Source organism: Malaclemys terrapin, chromosome 1 (genome assembly GCF_027887155.1).
Source record: "Malaclemys terrapin pileata isolate rMalTer1 chromosome 1, rMalTer1.hap1, whole genome shotgun sequence".
NCBI lineage: Eukaryota > Metazoa > Chordata > Testudines > Emydidae > Malaclemys > Malaclemys terrapin.
In genome coordinates, this window is record NC_071505.1 from 293,921,491 (window position 1) to 293,938,232 (window position 16,742).

A 16,742-nucleotide genomic window follows, 5' to 3' on the forward strand; every position below is an offset into this window, starting at 1 on the left:
CCCTGCTCAAGCGGTGGAACAAGTTTGGGAACCACTGCTTTAAAGTATTATCTAAATGCACAAAACTTAGTAGAAAGGTAGACCTTGAGAAGATCTGGTTCTTTAAAAAAAAAAAAAATGAATTTAATGTGATTTGTAGCCATTATTCACATTATAACTACACTTGTCTGTAAGAGTGTATCTTTCATCATATAAATGTACCTGCTGACTGACAAATATTTTCCTACTGCACTTCAAACGCCAACCCCTGTGGTCCACCCCTTCCTTCCTCATATATTGCCAATCCCCAAGTACACATTTAAAAAAATACTAGAAAATTAATGCAGAAAAACTTTGTTATGAAGCACTCAGGCTTGCTGTACACATGTCTGACACAAACCCATCGAAACAAGGAAATGAGAAGTGACCTAACAGTTATTCTCTCTTTCTCCACCCGCAAGCACACATTTTTACATTATCACAACTACAGTACAAAATAGATCATGCACTACTTAGCAACAGAGCTCTTTGTGTATTAATCTATCTTTAAATAGTGATGGAATGGTCTTGATTCTCTTCCCACATATGGGAGTTTAACACCAATGTAAGTCCATTGATTTCAGTGGAGTTACTCCTGATATACTGGTGTAAATGAGAGGAGAATTAGGCTTATGCTTAATTGATGGGTTATTTGCATACATCAGAAGGATATGAGAGAAAATGGGGGCATTCAGTACATAATTCTCATGTTGGTTGACTTATTTTTGTATTTAAATGAGGTTAGGCTTTGCCCTCAATAGAATGTGACAGTTTAATGAAAGTTGGTGTAATCAGTATCTTAGTTGGGGGTGGAGAAATCACAATGAAGTACAGACCTTAGATTGCTTCAATTAACCACTCTAAACTGATAAATGAACTAGGTCAGTGCTTAGTCAGAAGAGGAAACTTCTTATCTGTCTACTTTAATGGCAAATTTATGTCCTAATGTTCAGTATAATGTCTGTTCACAGGGCAGAGCAGCAGAATGTGATGAATTATTGCGAATAGAAGAGGACACACATTGGCAAACAGAAGGAATGTAAGTATTCATTTATGTACATCGGGGTAGGCAACCTATGGCACGCGAGCTGACTTTCAGTGGCACTCACACTGCCCGGGTCCTGTCCACCAGTCCGGGGGGCTCTGCATTTTAATTTAATTTAAGTCAAGCTTCTTAAACATTTTTAAAAACCTTATTTACTTTACATACAACAATAGTTTAGTTATATATTATAGACTTAGAGAAAGAGACCATCTAAAAACGTTAAAATGTATTACTGGCACGCAAAACCTTAAATTAGAGTGGCTAAATGAAGACTCGGCACACCACTTCTGAAAGGTTGCCGATCCCTGATGTACATAATGAACTAATATCGGCTATAAATTTTAGGTGACCAAAATTTAATTTGTCTTTTGAGTATTTCCTTACCAGCTTATTATTTTGTATACAAGGAAGCATGACATTTATATAACAGTACAATTTGTCTGCATTTTGCTATTTATAGTGTATTGATTAACACAGTGAAAATTTTATTAAAATCAATATATTTGTATGTACCTAGAGAATGCAAGTGTTGTTCAACTAGATACTGACATTACATCTGCTAATAGTATTTGTAAAAGGGCTGAAACTTAGGGGTGGTGTGTGTGTGTGTGTGTGTGTGTGTGTGTGTGTGTGTGTGTGTGTGTGTGTGTGTGTGTGTTTTAACACACTTTCCTGGCCCAGTAATAATAGTTAATTCAAAACACTATTTCAAGACTGGTGCTGACAAACATCAGTCGATGAACATATGTGAAATAGATGATTTACAATGAAACTGAACTGTTAATTGAAGTTTTTGTTAAGCAAAACAACAGTGTTCATTTCTGCTTTGCTAAAAGTTCAGATGAAAAAAATCAATAGTTGCCAAAAGAATTAAGAAAAATTAGGTTCTTTTAAAGCTTTTAAAAGTATTACAAACATTTCAAACTAAAAGATAAAATACTATTTTAAAAATTGCCAGTGTCCTTATATAGAACAATAAACTTCATTAATCAAGTAAAAAAATTGTTGGTAATTAAATTATTTCAGCAACAGAAGTCAGGCTGTTTAGATTGATTTAAATGATAGATGGGGGAATAACTATTTAGTTCATTGTCTTCTAAACTGACTTCCTAATTTCCACATGAAAATTTCCAAATCCTACATCTGCATATTAATATGCACAAATACAGGATTTTACTATACAATTTAAACAGCTAATTTGAAAATATTTCCCATTGATTTAAATTCTAACTCCTTTGATACTCACTGTAGTGTCTTTGTTTCCTACTGTAGAACAAATACATCAAACAAGCAAAATATTGATATAGCCATGATAGATCATTTAAAAGAAGCAGTAGATTTGCTACAAGAACCCAACAGGTATGCTCATATTAGAGGGTCTCCTGATGTAAGTAATATGTTGTATAGGAAATTCTGGGAGGGTCAAAGTCAAAAAATGTTCTCTCGCTCGCTCGCTCGCTTTTTTATTATTTTCTTTTTCATGACTAAATGCTTTCTGCCCTGCATCAGTGGGATGTGGGATGTTAACTAGACAGCAGAGGATATGGCATGGTGCCTGGAAGGGCATGGCGGATGTGAGACTGCACAGTTGGCAAGATGGGTCTGGCTTCTCCCCCTCTTCGGATCCTTCACCTTTCCGTTGCCTGAGGCTGAGGGGACTGGGCTGGCTGATTGGCTCTGGCATACCTGTTCCACTATTTAAACTTTTCCAAGCTTTTCAATAGCTTCTTGTACTTGTGAGCTGCTCTGCCCTCCTTCCCTTTAGTTGTAACATAGGAGTTGTATTTTCAGCATACTGCTGGACTGGCTAATTGTCTGTTTGGGAGGAGGGAGAATTTTTTCCATTGGGTCAAATTGACTGAGTGATGGGTTTTTTTTGTTTTTTTTAATCTTTGGCAGAGTGTTATGGAGGCTCAATTAGGTTGAAAGCAATAGAACTTGAAAGTTTAACATTAGGAAAGGTACGGTTGTCTAGTTTGCCGTAACTTGTAGGTAAATTCTAAAAGGGTCAGTTCCCAGAGATAAATGAGACATGGGGTTTTGCTAGTTGACCTCATGCCTATATGAGACGGGGCCAACGGGTCTTCAGGAAGCAGTAGAGAGGATTCCAAAGTGAGGAGAATCCTAGGGGTAGTTTGAGGAGGGTCTAACCTGACTTATTGGTTATAAGGTGGGAGTTTTGTAACTCTACAATAGAACCAGTCAAATGTCTGGTATGTGAAAGCAGGGGATGGTGCATAGCACCCCTATTCCACGTTAAATTAATAAAATCGTGGCCTGACATTTAAATTCATCCCTGCATCTGTCGTTCAGTCACCTGAAATGTTCTTATTAAAGTATGTTTGGCTGTTCAAGTTATTTGTTAGTATACAAGGTGTTCTTCAGGAATGGGTTATCAGCTGTTCTTAACTTGACAAGTTCATAAAAAAAGAAAATTAATTGTTATGTGACCTTTTGACTAAGAGTATCTTAGATATAATCTCCCCTGGATAGTATGCACAGGATTCCCATTATTTTAACACAGTGGTGCCCAAACTTTTCCTGTTGCCATCCCCCGACCCTCACCAGAAATGGAATCTTTCCATGCTTCCCTTCCCCCTTCATTACTGCACAGTTGGCTCAACAGAGGAGCTTGGGGGAACAGCTGGGGCTAGAGGCGGAGCTGGCTTGGGGGCAGAGCCCGGGGGGTGGGAGGGGAGCAGAGTGGAGCTGGGGCTAGGGTTGGAGCTGACCTGGGGTCGGAGCAGGAAGTAGAGTGGAGTTGCGGCTGGGGGGAGAGCTGGGCTGGGAACGGAGCTGCAGCTGGGACCAGAGCTGGGTGGGGGCAGAGCGGGGCTGTGTGGCATCCCTAGTGGGGTGCGCCCCACAGTTTGGGGACCATTGTATTAACAGAAGCTGTAAATATAATAGAAGCATAGGAATTATAGATGAAGAAAACCTATTTAATCCAGCCATCTAGTTGCACAGAACTGTTCCCCACAATGCTTTTTCTGATGCTTTGTCTAGCCTAATTTAAACTTTTTCTTGGGATGCATCAGAAAAAGATATAAGCCCCACTCTATACTTACAATTGCCCAGTGGGAGTAGGATCAGGCCCTTTGTGAATGAACAAACGATCCGTTTTTTTCAGTTGTTCTAGTAAATGTTTTGCCTGCTCACTTTGCAAATACTTCCCCTTTTAGTTCAGAAGATGAATTTACTTTAGCTTGTGCTGGACAGTTGTCTCTAGAAATGTTTGTTGGTTTGAATTAGATAAGGCAGGTGCTTTTGATTCATAAAAGAGAAATAACCTCACCAGTTAGAAAAGTTTGTTCAAATTAGTTCTGAATTCAGTAATGCAACATTCCAGGTGGCATTGCTTCTGCACCTCACCTGAGGCATGCTCTTTTAATTGGAACAAATGTTGCTATTTAAAAAAACAACAACTTTAGTTTAAAAAATGTATTAATTAAACATAACAATGAAAAGGTTTCAGTTCTCACTCTTGTAAATGATTCTGTTTGTCACTTAATAACTCAGTGCTGTAACTCATAACGCTACACATCTTTCCCCTACCAAACAGAGAAGAGACATTTAAAAATGTAAGGAATTGTTGTTTTAATATTTCAGTTTAACTAGGTTTCTTATTCCGAATATATATTATGAAGCAAATACATTTGCAATGCTCACTTGTCCGTGAATATTCAGATGGGCCGTTTATTTCAAATACTGCTGTTAAGGATAGCCAATCATGCTGTACGTATATACAAAACCAGTAAAGAGAAATGTAGAAAATAAAATATGTAGGAGGGCTTATTCTTTTTCTTTGTGATTTTAAGATGTGCTTAACTACATGGCTATAGTCCAAACAGTGAAGAGCAAGTTGCACTAATTTCCCAGTGGTATTTTGCTATTTGTGGCAATTCCAACCAACTTCTAAAGAATAATGGGAACTAGTATTCTGTTGGATTTGTGTATGTACAGTTGAATAAGAATTTGCATAACCTACTGATCAAGGTTTAATATTGTAGTCTTGCATTTGGGTATTGAAGTGAGTGGTGTGTAGATGGGGAATTGTAAGTAGCTGAACAAGTTAAAAGAAAACCATGATTTAATATATCCATTTTTAAAAAATAAATATTTAATAGAATGTTCATCAAAGATGTACCCCAGTGCATTGTTTTTATTTCAAACCTTACAGATTAAGCATGGATATTACAGAGAGCAGTGGTGTGAATCTGTATCCCATGGAATCAGCAACAGATTTAGAATTACAGGAGTCTACAGTAAAGTGTGTTTATATTCCTTTTTCAGAAAAATAATGGATTTGCTAAAGTTTCATATTCAAGATTCTACACTTTAAAATTTAATGTGTTGTGTTTTGTATATCCACATACAGTGGCCAAATGCAGATGGAGGAGGCTCCTATCTATCAGGTAGGCTGTCACTATATTACAAAATATCCAAGAGAGAGACAGAAAATGGATCACCAATTACATTAGCTATTGGACCAGTAAATGAACAAAATTTAGTGTTCTGCAAGAGAAAAATGTAGCTGTAGTTCTTTTGGAAGTTTTGCATATCTTTTTGTAAAATTAATGTTTGCTTTTACAATTTTTTTAATAGCTCATAAGGACTTTTTTAATGTACAGAGATTGTTATTTTTAATCTCTGTAGTCCTTTGCCTTCATTGTGGGGACTACACTTGTTGCTGCAATCATAGTTCTACCTGCAATTGTCCTATTGAGCCAAATACTTCAAGTATTGTAATGGCCATAAAAATACATGAATTGTCTGTAGCCCTTTGCTAAATGCATTCTTATTTGTTTTTCTTCCTACCCCTATTCTTTTTAGTGCTGGAAAACTATAATGTAGCCTGGGAGCCTCAAACCCCATCTCCGGGGCAGGAGAAAGAGCTATGTAATAATCTGTCCCCTTGACACTGTTGTTTTGTCTACATCATGAAAAAGTCTGCACTGGGAAACCATTTTAACCAGCACAACTTTTGCCCCCAATATGGGTATGGCACAAATGTATGTAAACTAATCAGAAGACTAGAAGAGAAAAGTCTCCAGAAACTATTTTATCCAAATTATCTCTGTCCACACTGAGGGCAAAACCATGCTAGCTAAAACCAGTCGCCTGATATGGTCTCTTTTCACTGTGCCCGAGGGTTCAATGGACTACCATCACCATGACAGTGCACTAAAACGTGGGTTGTAGAGCTGGCACCTAGATAAGATCACTTTGTACATGAGGCTACTGAATAAGAATTTGTAATTCTCGCTGTTTATTGCTATTGCAGAAGAGTAATAACTCCCTATATGTGTCCTAAGTTTTTGTATATGCTACTGTCGGGGCAGGAGCACCGGAGAACACCCAATCCATAAGTTCTTACACCATTATGTTCCTCATTTGATATGCGTGCACACATTAATAATTATAACAGAGTTAGTACTTATTTTATAGATCATGTACTTAAAAATATGCATCTCTTTGGTGACTCCGTGCTATATATCTTCAAACTCACCAATGTTTCTCAACTGGTCTGAGCTGAAACTGAAGTCAATATTCAAAATTTGCTACTGTATATCTAGTGTCATATTTTGTGCCAGAATAGTACCAGTCTTTTGCAGACCTTTTAATGTACTGCTTTACACATAATCACACCAACCTGGCAACATGAAGATGATGTGTTGTACTACATTTAATCTCCAGTAATAGCATTTGAAACATTATATACATTAATGTTTTTTAATATATTACACAATATTTTACATTTATAAAGTACCATTCATCATTAACCATCTCAAAGCACCATACAGCCTATTAAACCAAAGAAATATTTCTACAAACCATTATCACTATAGTTATACAAAATTTTAACGTGACTTTGATTTGGAACTTAGTTTAATATTTGCTGCTTGCTATTTGATTCATATCCAATCCAGTGAACTCTAAGGTTCATATCCAATCCTGTGAGCTCAGTATTATTTGTTAAATTATTTGTTCAAGCATTCAGAATCATCTGTTGGTATGCACTGGCACTGTCTATCTTCTTATTTTTATATGGTTCACTTCCACTCTTGGATTGCTCTTCACAGTATTTGTACAAAACTACTTGTAAGAGTGTGTTAAGAAAAAGTTGGGTATTTGTTTCTGATCCCCAGCGCTGTGCATAAAGTCTCAACAGATGTGTACCTTGCAGAATGAAAATGCTGAGGAAGAACTAGAATTTCAGAAGAGGAGAGAATTGATTATAGAGAAAACCAAGACTGAAGCCAAAATAGCATGTAAGCAGGATGAGACGCAACTACTGAGTCAGGTATGGAGGAGCCTGGGTACAACATATTTTTCTAGTCATAGGACCTCTTGAAAAGGGATTCCAAATAATTTTATCCTATTCATTCGTGTGCAGAGAGAAGTATTATTTTATAGGCTAAAACGTGACTACTTTGGGGGTTTATGCCTTAGCATGAACATAAGAACGGCCATACTGGGTCTGGCCAGTGGTCGATCTAGCGCAGTATCCTGTCTCTGACAGTAGCCAGTGCCAGTTGCTTGAGGGAATGAAAGAGCAGGATAATTTCAAGTAACCCCTCCCCGGTCTTCCAGTCCCAACTTCTGTCAGTTGGTGGTTTAGGGAAACCCATAGCATGGGGTTGCATCTCTGCCTTCTTGACTAATAGCATTGATGGACCTATCCTCCATGAACTTATCTAATTCATTTCTGAACCCAGTTATAGTTTTGGCCTTCACAGCATCCCCTGGCAATGAATTCCATGGATTGACTGTGCATTGCATGAAGAAACACTTCCTTTGTTTTGTTTTAAACTTGCTGCCTATTAATTTCATTTGGTGAAACCCTAGTTCTTATGTTATGTGACGGGGTTGTTAACACTTCCCTATTCACTTTCTCCATTACCATTCATGAATTTATAGAACTCTACCATATCCCCCCTTAGTTATCTCTTTTTTAAGATGAACAGTCCCAGACATTTTTATCTCTCCTCGTGAAAAAGCTGTTCCATACCCTTAATCATTTTTGTTGCCTTTCTCTGCACCTCTTCAATTCTAATATATCTCTTTTGAGATGGGGCTATCAAAACTGTACTCAATATTCCAGGTGTGGGTGTATGGTGGATTTATATAGTGGCATTATCATAGTTTGTTTTATCATCTCTATGTCTTTCCTAATGGTTCCTAGCCCCCTTTCGCTTTTTTGACTGCCTCTGCACATTGAGCAGTTTTCAGAGAACTATCCACGATGATTTCAAGATCTCTTTTTTGAGTGGTAACAGCTAATTTAGACCCCATGATTTTGTATGTATAGTTGGGATTATATATTCCAATGTGCATTACTTTGCATTTATCAACACTCAGTTTATCTGCCATTTTATCACCCAGTGACGTAGTTCAATGAGATCCCTTTGTAACTCTTCAGTCAGCTTTGGACTTAACTATTTTGAGTAATTTTGTATCATCTGCAAATTTGCCACCTCACTGTTCACCCTCTTTGTCCAGATCATTTATGAATATATTGACTCACACAGGTCTCAACACGGATCCTATGGGAGCATTGCTATTCACCTTTTTAAGGATTTGGCTCTAGAATAGAAATAAATAAGAATTAGCTCCTGGGGGAGAGGAACTGGTATATTGAAATTCAGCATAACGGGAGACATTTATAAAGGAGATTTTGTAAAATACAGTGACTTTAATCTTGTAGGAAAAGAAAGGACACAACACTAGCAGGATTTGGCCCTTCAATAAAGTTGAAAAAAAATTTCTCCAAGATATATATGTTCTTAGGCTATTGTAAACAATAGTGTTTAAAACACAAAAGTTTAATTTTACAGAAAAAAACTATTTACACGTTGAAGTAATTATTAATCTTCAAGATATCTTGGTTTTGTGTGTGTTGTAGTCATCAAAATTTAAGATGTCTGAAAATTGTTTTTAATTTTTGTTGATATTTAATATGTTGAACCTTGATTTTGACAGTGTCCTTGCAACAAGACAGAGAGAACATAGTTATATATCATTCCACATACAATTAATTTGCAAATACCTGTAATATCTTCTGTGTATCCAGAGTCTCTAATTGTGTATCTTGAATTTCTTCTTCGCGTGATTGCACATGTCCATTCCACAGTAGGGTGTGTGCGTGCCTCATGTGTAAGGCTACGATTTAGTCACGGGTATTGTTAGTAAAAGTTATGGACAGGACATGGGCAATAACCAAAATGTCACAGCCGGTGACCTGTCTGGACTTTTAGTAAAAATATCCCTAACTAAATTTTACCTGCTTGGGGTGGGGGGGGGGGAGTAATGCGGGGTGTGAGGGGGGAGAGGGAGGCGCGGTGCTCCAGTGGACTCTGCTGCTCCTGGGGGTGGGGGGTGGCCTGGGCCCTGCCACTGCTGCTGCTCCGGGGGCGGGAAGGCAGGGGGCGGACCGGGGCCTCACCCCCATCATGCCGGGCAGGGGGGGCATCCACCGGGCCTGAGGGTGGCCTGGGGCGCCGCTGCTGCTCTCAGACCACTGCCCTGGGGCAATTCCTGGGACCAGTTGCCTGGGGCTGCCAGAGCAGTGGACAATGCGGCTGGACCTAGAGACACCCCAGCAGGGCGGCCCTGGGATCAGCCGCTGTAGCTGCAGAAGTCATGAAGGTCCCGGAAAGTCACGGAATCCATGACTTTCCGTGACCTCCGTGAAAGATTCGCAGCCTTACTCATGCACAGTTGTAGGAGATTTTCCCCTCAGCAATACCTGTCAGGGCTGCATGAGTACCGTTCGCTGCCTCATGCCACTGAGAGCAGGTATAAAGGGCAGAGCAGCCCCACCCTCCTAGTTCTTTCCTGCTGCCAGTGATGGTTGTTGGAACTGCTATCTTTGCATTTGCAAGTTCTACTCTCTTTTTTGTAAATAGTATCTGTTCTATTAATTTTAGGCTACTTTAGAGTTTTTGTACATTCCAAAGATCAATGATCAGACATAAATGGGCCCCACTTCCATATCAGTGGCCCTTTTGGAATACTTGGGGCTTCCCTCCACAATGTAGGGTTCTCCATTCCCTTCCCACCCATCTACTTTGGCTAGGTGTCAAGAGCATCTACAACATCTGCCCACCCCCTGGATTGTTCATTCTCTGAGTTCCCCCTGTGAGGGAATTGGAAGAGGATCCACCTCAACAACCCTTGGCCTGCTCTTCTTTGTTGCCTGCTGTGGTGATAGGAGTCTGCATCTCCCTCTCCTGATGAGTATAGAGCTCATCAGGACTTGTTGAGGAGAGTGGTTGCAGCTCTGGAAGTCCAACTGGAAAAGGAACAGGAAAAGTTACACAAGCTGGTGGACATTTTGGCCTGGGGGAGGGTCCCTCTAGAGTAGCACTGCCTATTAATGAGGCTATTCTGGAGCCTGTCAGGGCATTTTGGCAGACCCCATCTTGCCTGCCTCCGACTGCAAAAAACGGTAGAGAGAAAATACTACATTGCTTTGCAGGGCTTTGATCATTTTTATAACCATCCTCCTTCAGGTTCCCCAGTGGTCTCTGGTGCTAACAGAAAAGAGAAGCAGGGGCATCAGGCCTTGACACTGAAACGGAAAGAAGCAAAGAAATTGGACCTTTGTTAGAAGGAAGCTTTATTCCACAGGAGATTTACAGATTAGAATTGCAAACCAGCAGGCTCTGATGGGTTGATACAAATTTAGACTGTGTGATAACGTCTTGTAATTTAAGGACACGCTTCCGAATGAGGTAAAACAAGAGCTCACTGCGATGGTAGAGGAGGGCAAGCTAGTTGCCAGAACAGCCTTGCAGGCAAGTCTATGTGATGGCCTCTGCAACTCAAGCTATGGCTTTTGCCATCACTGCATGGTGCTCCTCTTGGCTGCAGTCGTCAGGTCTTCCCCCAGAGGTTCAACAAACCATCGAAGACCTCCTGTTTCAAGGCTCTTCACCCTTTTCCAAAAAGAAGAAAGAGAGGCTACATAGTCGTGAGGCTTGAAGGGCGACCCTTAGATCTCTGGGGATTTATATGCCAGCGACAAAAAGAAAGTCAGTCTGCCCACAGGAACTGTTTCTGCCTTTCATGCCTTGTATCCAGGTCCTCTCCAGAAAGAGGGGTAGAAGTTACAAGAGGCGTCCTCCTCCTCCCTACTCTTCTGCAGCTACTTATTCATCTAGGCAAGCAGGGCCCTCTAAACAAACATTTTGACCTATTTGTCAAGAGCAGTCTACCACCCCCGAAGGTACCAGCTTTCTCCACCCCGCTATTTGCCAACTGACTGTCCCATTTCCTAAGTGCTTGATCCCACATCACTACGGATCAGTATGTCCTAAGCATGGTGGACAGGGATATACCCTTCAATGCTTTCTGTCCCTCCTCCCCACCCCCATTCCCATCCCTCTTCAGGGACCATTCTCACAAGAATGCACTAGGTCAGGAAGTCCAGTCTCCCCTTCTTGTGGTGGCCATACAGGAAGTTCCCATTTTTCTGATGGGGAAGGGATTTTATTCCTGATACTTCCTAATCCTGAAAGTAAAAGGGGATCTCAGGCCTATCTTAGATCTAAGACAGCTAAACAAGTTCCTACAGAAAATAATCTTCTTCTTCTTTGAGTGATTGCACAAGTCCATTCCATTGTCTGTGACTCACAGGTAGTTCATACTGTACTGGCCAGATGCGCCTTTAGATCTAGAGCAATGACCTACATTGTTTGGAATCTCAACCCTGGCAGGAAAGCGTTGGCCTCTGTAGAGTCCAGGTCTGGCCCAATAAATTCTTTCCTCTGTACAAGTCAGAGTAGATTTCTCCGTAGTCATTAGGAGCCCCAGTGTGTCGAAGGTGGACTGTATAGTGACCTCGCTGGACCGTACCTGAGACCTGGACCAGCCTCTTACTAGCTAGTCTTCTAAGTAAGAGAATATGTGAACTCCTGGAGCTGTTTACAGGCCACTGTGAATTGGTAGTGGAAATGGCTTACCATGAAACTGAGGAGTTTTTGGTGGCTCTGGTGAATTGCCATGTGAAAATCAGCATCTTTTAAGTTGAGGGCAGCATACCAGTCCCAGGGATCTAGGAAAGGGATAAGTGAAGCTTGAGTGATCATCCAGAACATATGGTTGCTAACCTTTTTCTGTAATTATTGTTCTTTAGTATGTGTTGCACATGTCCATTCCATGACCCTCCCTCCTTCCCCTCTCTATCAGATTCTATCTGGTAGGAAAGAACTGAAGGGATTTAGGGGTGGCTCTGCTTTTTATACCTGCATGCAGTGGCACAAGCAGTAGAGGGCGCTCACACCATCCTGACAGGTACTGCTGAGGAAAATGTTTCCAACAGCTGTGCATAAGGTGCGCTCACAGTCTACGGTGGGAATGAACATGGGCAATACATCTCAAAGAACAACAGTTACAGAAAAAGATTAGTAACTGTTTCTTTTCAAAGTATTTCCTTACCTATTCTTTACCAATATCTATTATTGTGAGGTCTTAATTACTTCATATTTCTCCAGCTCTTTGCTGAAGATATATTTTAAAGGAATCAATATCACAACTTTATGCATGTGTCATAACTATAAAGGTAAGGGTAATATCCCTCCTGTGTACAATACTATAAAATTCCTCCTGGCCAGAGACTCCAAAATCCTTTTACCTGTACAGGGTTAAGAAGCTCAGGTAACCTGACGGATACCTGACCCAAAGGACCAATATCTTGGTGGGGGGAAGGTTTTTGTTTGTGCTCTTTGTTGAGGGAGTTCGCTCTTGGGACTGAGAGGGACCAGACATCAATCCAGGCTCTCCAAATCTTTCTGAACAAGTCTCTCATATTTCAAACTTGTAAATAAACGGCCAGGCAAGACATGTTAGTTTTTATCTTTGTTTTCTCTACTTGTAAATGTACCTTTTTGCTAGAGTGTTTATCTCTGTTTGCTGTAACTTTGAACCTAAGGCTAGAGGGGGGTCCTCTGGGCACTTTAAGTTTGATTACCCTGTAAAGTTTTTTTCCATCCTGATTTTACAGAGATGATTTTTACCTTTTTCTTTAATTAAAAGCCTTCTTTTTAAGAACCTGATTGATTTTCCTTGTTTTTAGATCCAAGGGGGTTGGATCTTGAACCACCAGGGAATTGAAGAGTTTCTCAAGGCTACCCAGGGAAGGGAATTAGCACATTGGGAGTGGTGGCAGCGGACCAGATCTAAGCTGGTAGTTAAGCTTAGAAGTTTTCATGCAGGCCCCCATGTCTGTACCCTAAAGTTCAGAGTGGGGAAGCAGCCTTGACAGCATGTTTCCACCAGGGCTGTCGATTAATCGCAGTTAACTCACATGATTAACTCAAAAAAAGTAATCACAATTAAAAAAATTAATCGCGATTACTCGCAGTTTTAATCGCACTGTTAAACAATAGAATTTTATTAAATTGAAATGTATTAAATATTTGGGATGTTTTTCTACATTTTCAAATATATTGATTTCAGTTACAACACAGAATACAAGTGTACAATGTTCACTTTATATTATTTTTATTACAAATATTTGCACTGTAAAAATGATAAAATATTATTTTTCAGTTCCCCTCATACAAATACTGTAGTGTGAACTCTTTATTGTGGAAGTACAACTTACAAATGTAGATTTTTTTGGTTACATAACTGCACTCCAAAACAAAACAATATACAACTTCAGAGCCTGCAAGTCCACTCAGTCCTACTTCTCGTTCAGCCAATCGCTAAGACAAACAAGTTTGTTTACATTTATGGGAGATAATGCTGCTTGCTTCTTCTTTACAGTGTCACCTAAAAGTGAGAACAGGTGTTCACATGGCCCTGTTGTAGCCAGCATTGCAAGGTATTTACCTGCAATATGCTAAACATTTGTATGCTCCTTCAGGCTTTGGCCACTATTCTGGAGGACATGCTTCCATGCAGATGACGCTCGTTAAAAAAATAATGCATTAATAAAATTTGTGACTGAACTACTTGGGGGAGAATTCTATGTCTCTTGCTCTGTGTTTTACCCGCATTCTGCCATATATTTCAAGTTATAGCAGTCTCGGATGATGACTCAGTATGTTGTTTGTTTTAAGAACAAACTGCAGATTTGACAAAATGCAAAGAAGGTACTAATGTGAGATTTCTAAACATAGCTACAGCACTTGACCCAAAGTTTAAGAGTCTAAAGTGCCTTCCAAAATCTGAGAGGAACAGGGTGTGGAGCATGTTTTCAGAAGTGTTAAAAGAGCTACACCCCCATGCAGGAACTACAGAACTCAAACCACCAAAAAAGAAAATCAACCTTTTTGCTGGTGGCATTTGACTCAGATGATGAAAATGAACATGCATTGGTCTGCACTGTTTTGGATCATTATTGAGCAGAACCCATAATCTGCATGGACACATGTCGTCTGGTATGGTTGTTGAAGCATGAAGGAACATATGAATCTTTAGCGCATCTGGTACATAAATATCTTGCAGCGCTACAACAGTGCCATGAGAACACATGTTTTTACTTTACTGCAGCATTGTGTCCTGCACATGTAAACAAACTTGTTTGTCTGAGCGATTGGCTGAACAAGAAGTAAGTCTGAGTGGACCTGTATGCTCTAAAATTTGACATTTTTAAATTTTTTAATGCAGTTATTTTTGTGTGCATAATTCTACATTTGTAAGTTCAGCTTTCATAATGAAGAGATTGCACTACAGTACTTGTATTAAGCGAATTGAAAAATACTATTTTTTATTTTTACAGTGCAAATATTTATAATAAAAATAAAGTGAGCACTGTATACTTTGTATTCTGTATTGAAATTGAAATCAATATGTTTGAAAATGTGGAAAACATCCAAAATATTTAAATAAATGGTATTCTATTATTGTTTAACAACGCGATTGATCACGATTAATTTTTTTAATCGCTTGACTTAGTGTATTCTTAGCCCTTGGGGTCACTAATCTCTATCTCACATACAATACCATTTTGAAACCTATTCTGAGTGTGTTATTAAGAGTGCACATAATGCTAGCTTAGAATCTAAATATATTTTGGTTTTCTACTTTACTAAACAATGAAAATTTCAATGGATTTTTAAGGATCTTGACTTCCTCTGAATACTTATATAGAGCTGATTCTGGAAGTTGCTATTCACTTCTTGGAAAGTCCTGAGTTCCCTCAAATATCAGTTAAGTCAAATAGGAGTTGGAGGCACTTGGGCCCAGATCTGCAAAGGTATTTAGTCATCTAAACCCCAGTCCATAGGTGCCTAAGTCCCAATTTTAGACTTCATTGTGATCTTCAAAACCACTGCTTGGCTGGCACCTAACTCTGTAGTGAGCTAAACTCATTCAAAAACTCCTACATTTTCACTGTGAAAGTTCCATAGCTGCCAGTGTTTTGCCTCTCGGCATATGCACTGCCACTTCACTCTGGGCATTGGGATGCCTTTCTCATGCTTAAGCCCCGGTGTGATCCATGAACTGGGGGATGAAAGGCAGAGGAGTACCTGTCTTACTGTGGGGCTTGATCCAGTAGATGTGCTCAGAGACCACCTACTGGGTCAGGCCCCATTCAAAATCAGACCACTGGAGAAGGTGGTGCTCCTGCCCATCTTCTAAGTTTTAACCCATGCTGTCAGCACTTGCGTGGGATGTGGGAGACCTGGGTTCAGTTCCCCACTCAGGTAGAGGGGGGGAGAGGATTTGAACAGGGGTCTCGACATTTCTCAGGAGTGTGTTCTCTCCACTGGTCTATAGGATATTTTGCTGTGGGGCTCCCTCAGTCTCTCCTGTTGAAGCTGTTCTGCTTTGGATTAATAATTAAATACTGATTGGAGCAGGATATTGGACCCTGGGTCTCCCACATGCCAAGTGAGTGCTGGATCCACTGGGCTAGAAGTTAGGTGAGCACCACCAGCTCCTCCTCTGCCTTCTCTAGCTGTTTTGTGTGAAGTAAACAAAACATCTAACTCATTTGCAGAAGAAATGACTTAGGCACCAAAGCTCCCTGACTCCAAGAGACGGGTTCCTGTCTATGGATTGCTAGCAGAGAGACCTGCCTCCCTATAGCCTGAACTTAGGCGCCAAACTCCTGAGGGGAACGGAGCTTAGGATGCACCTCTTGTCAGCATTTCCTGTCGGCTAGTTTATGGAGCTTCCCACCTAGCATGCTGGTTTTGTGTATCCTAGTCTTAGCCGCCTATCAGTAGTGTTGTGTACAGATTCAAACTTCTGATGGTGTTAGTGATATTAACAGAGCATGTGTCACAACATATCCATGTTATGAAAGTGACTTTTTTGATATTGCATGATTATTCTATACTGTAACAGATCTGATCTGTTGAGCAGGTAGTGCCAGGATGTCTGTTACAAGGACATAGACCTCTTTAGCCGGGGGGTTGTTGAAAGCTGTCATCTCCAGGCAGGACACATGAAGAGGGGTCTACTGACTTAGAATGCTCTTATTCAGTCTAGAGAAGATAAGGGTTGATTAAAACCCTGAGGGGAGTCCTTTCATGAAGACTTGACAAAAGGACTAGGAGGTACACAGGAAAGGCTATGAAGGGAGGAAGGATGTCTCTTCTCCCATCCCAGCTTGCTGAAAGGTGGAAGCAGTCTTAGTGGTTGGGACCAAGTGTTCTGCATTGCTTTATGTTTGTTCCAAAATTTTTTTGCAATATTAAAGCTGGCCCTGAGAAAAAGG

General features: G+C 40.2%; 1 protein-coding gene across 7 annotated transcripts in view; it reads left to right on the forward strand.

Annotated features, from left to right (window-relative positions):
• The window catches only part of LRCH1 (leucine rich repeats and calponin homology domain containing 1), a 249,071-nt gene that overhangs the window by 172,054 nt on the left and 60,275 nt on the right, over positions 1-16,742 (forward strand). For 6 of the 7 annotated variants that reach the window (XR_008443307.1, XR_008443310.1, XR_008443308.1 and 3 more), the window contains exons 10-14: positions 990-1,057; positions 2,336-2,422; positions 5,244-5,333; positions 5,442-5,478; positions 7,251-7,367. Coding sequence is in view for 3 of the 7 variants with exons in the window: in XM_054014568.1 (XP_053870543.1) it covers positions 990-1,057; positions 2,336-2,422; positions 5,244-5,333; positions 5,442-5,478; positions 7,251-7,367 (399 nt within the window). In the remaining 4 variants the exon portion in view is untranslated. The remainder of the gene's footprint in view (positions 1-989; positions 1,058-2,335; positions 2,423-5,243; positions 5,334-5,441; positions 5,479-7,250; positions 7,368-16,742) is intronic. The other variant, XR_008443309.1, reaches the window with a different exon arrangement.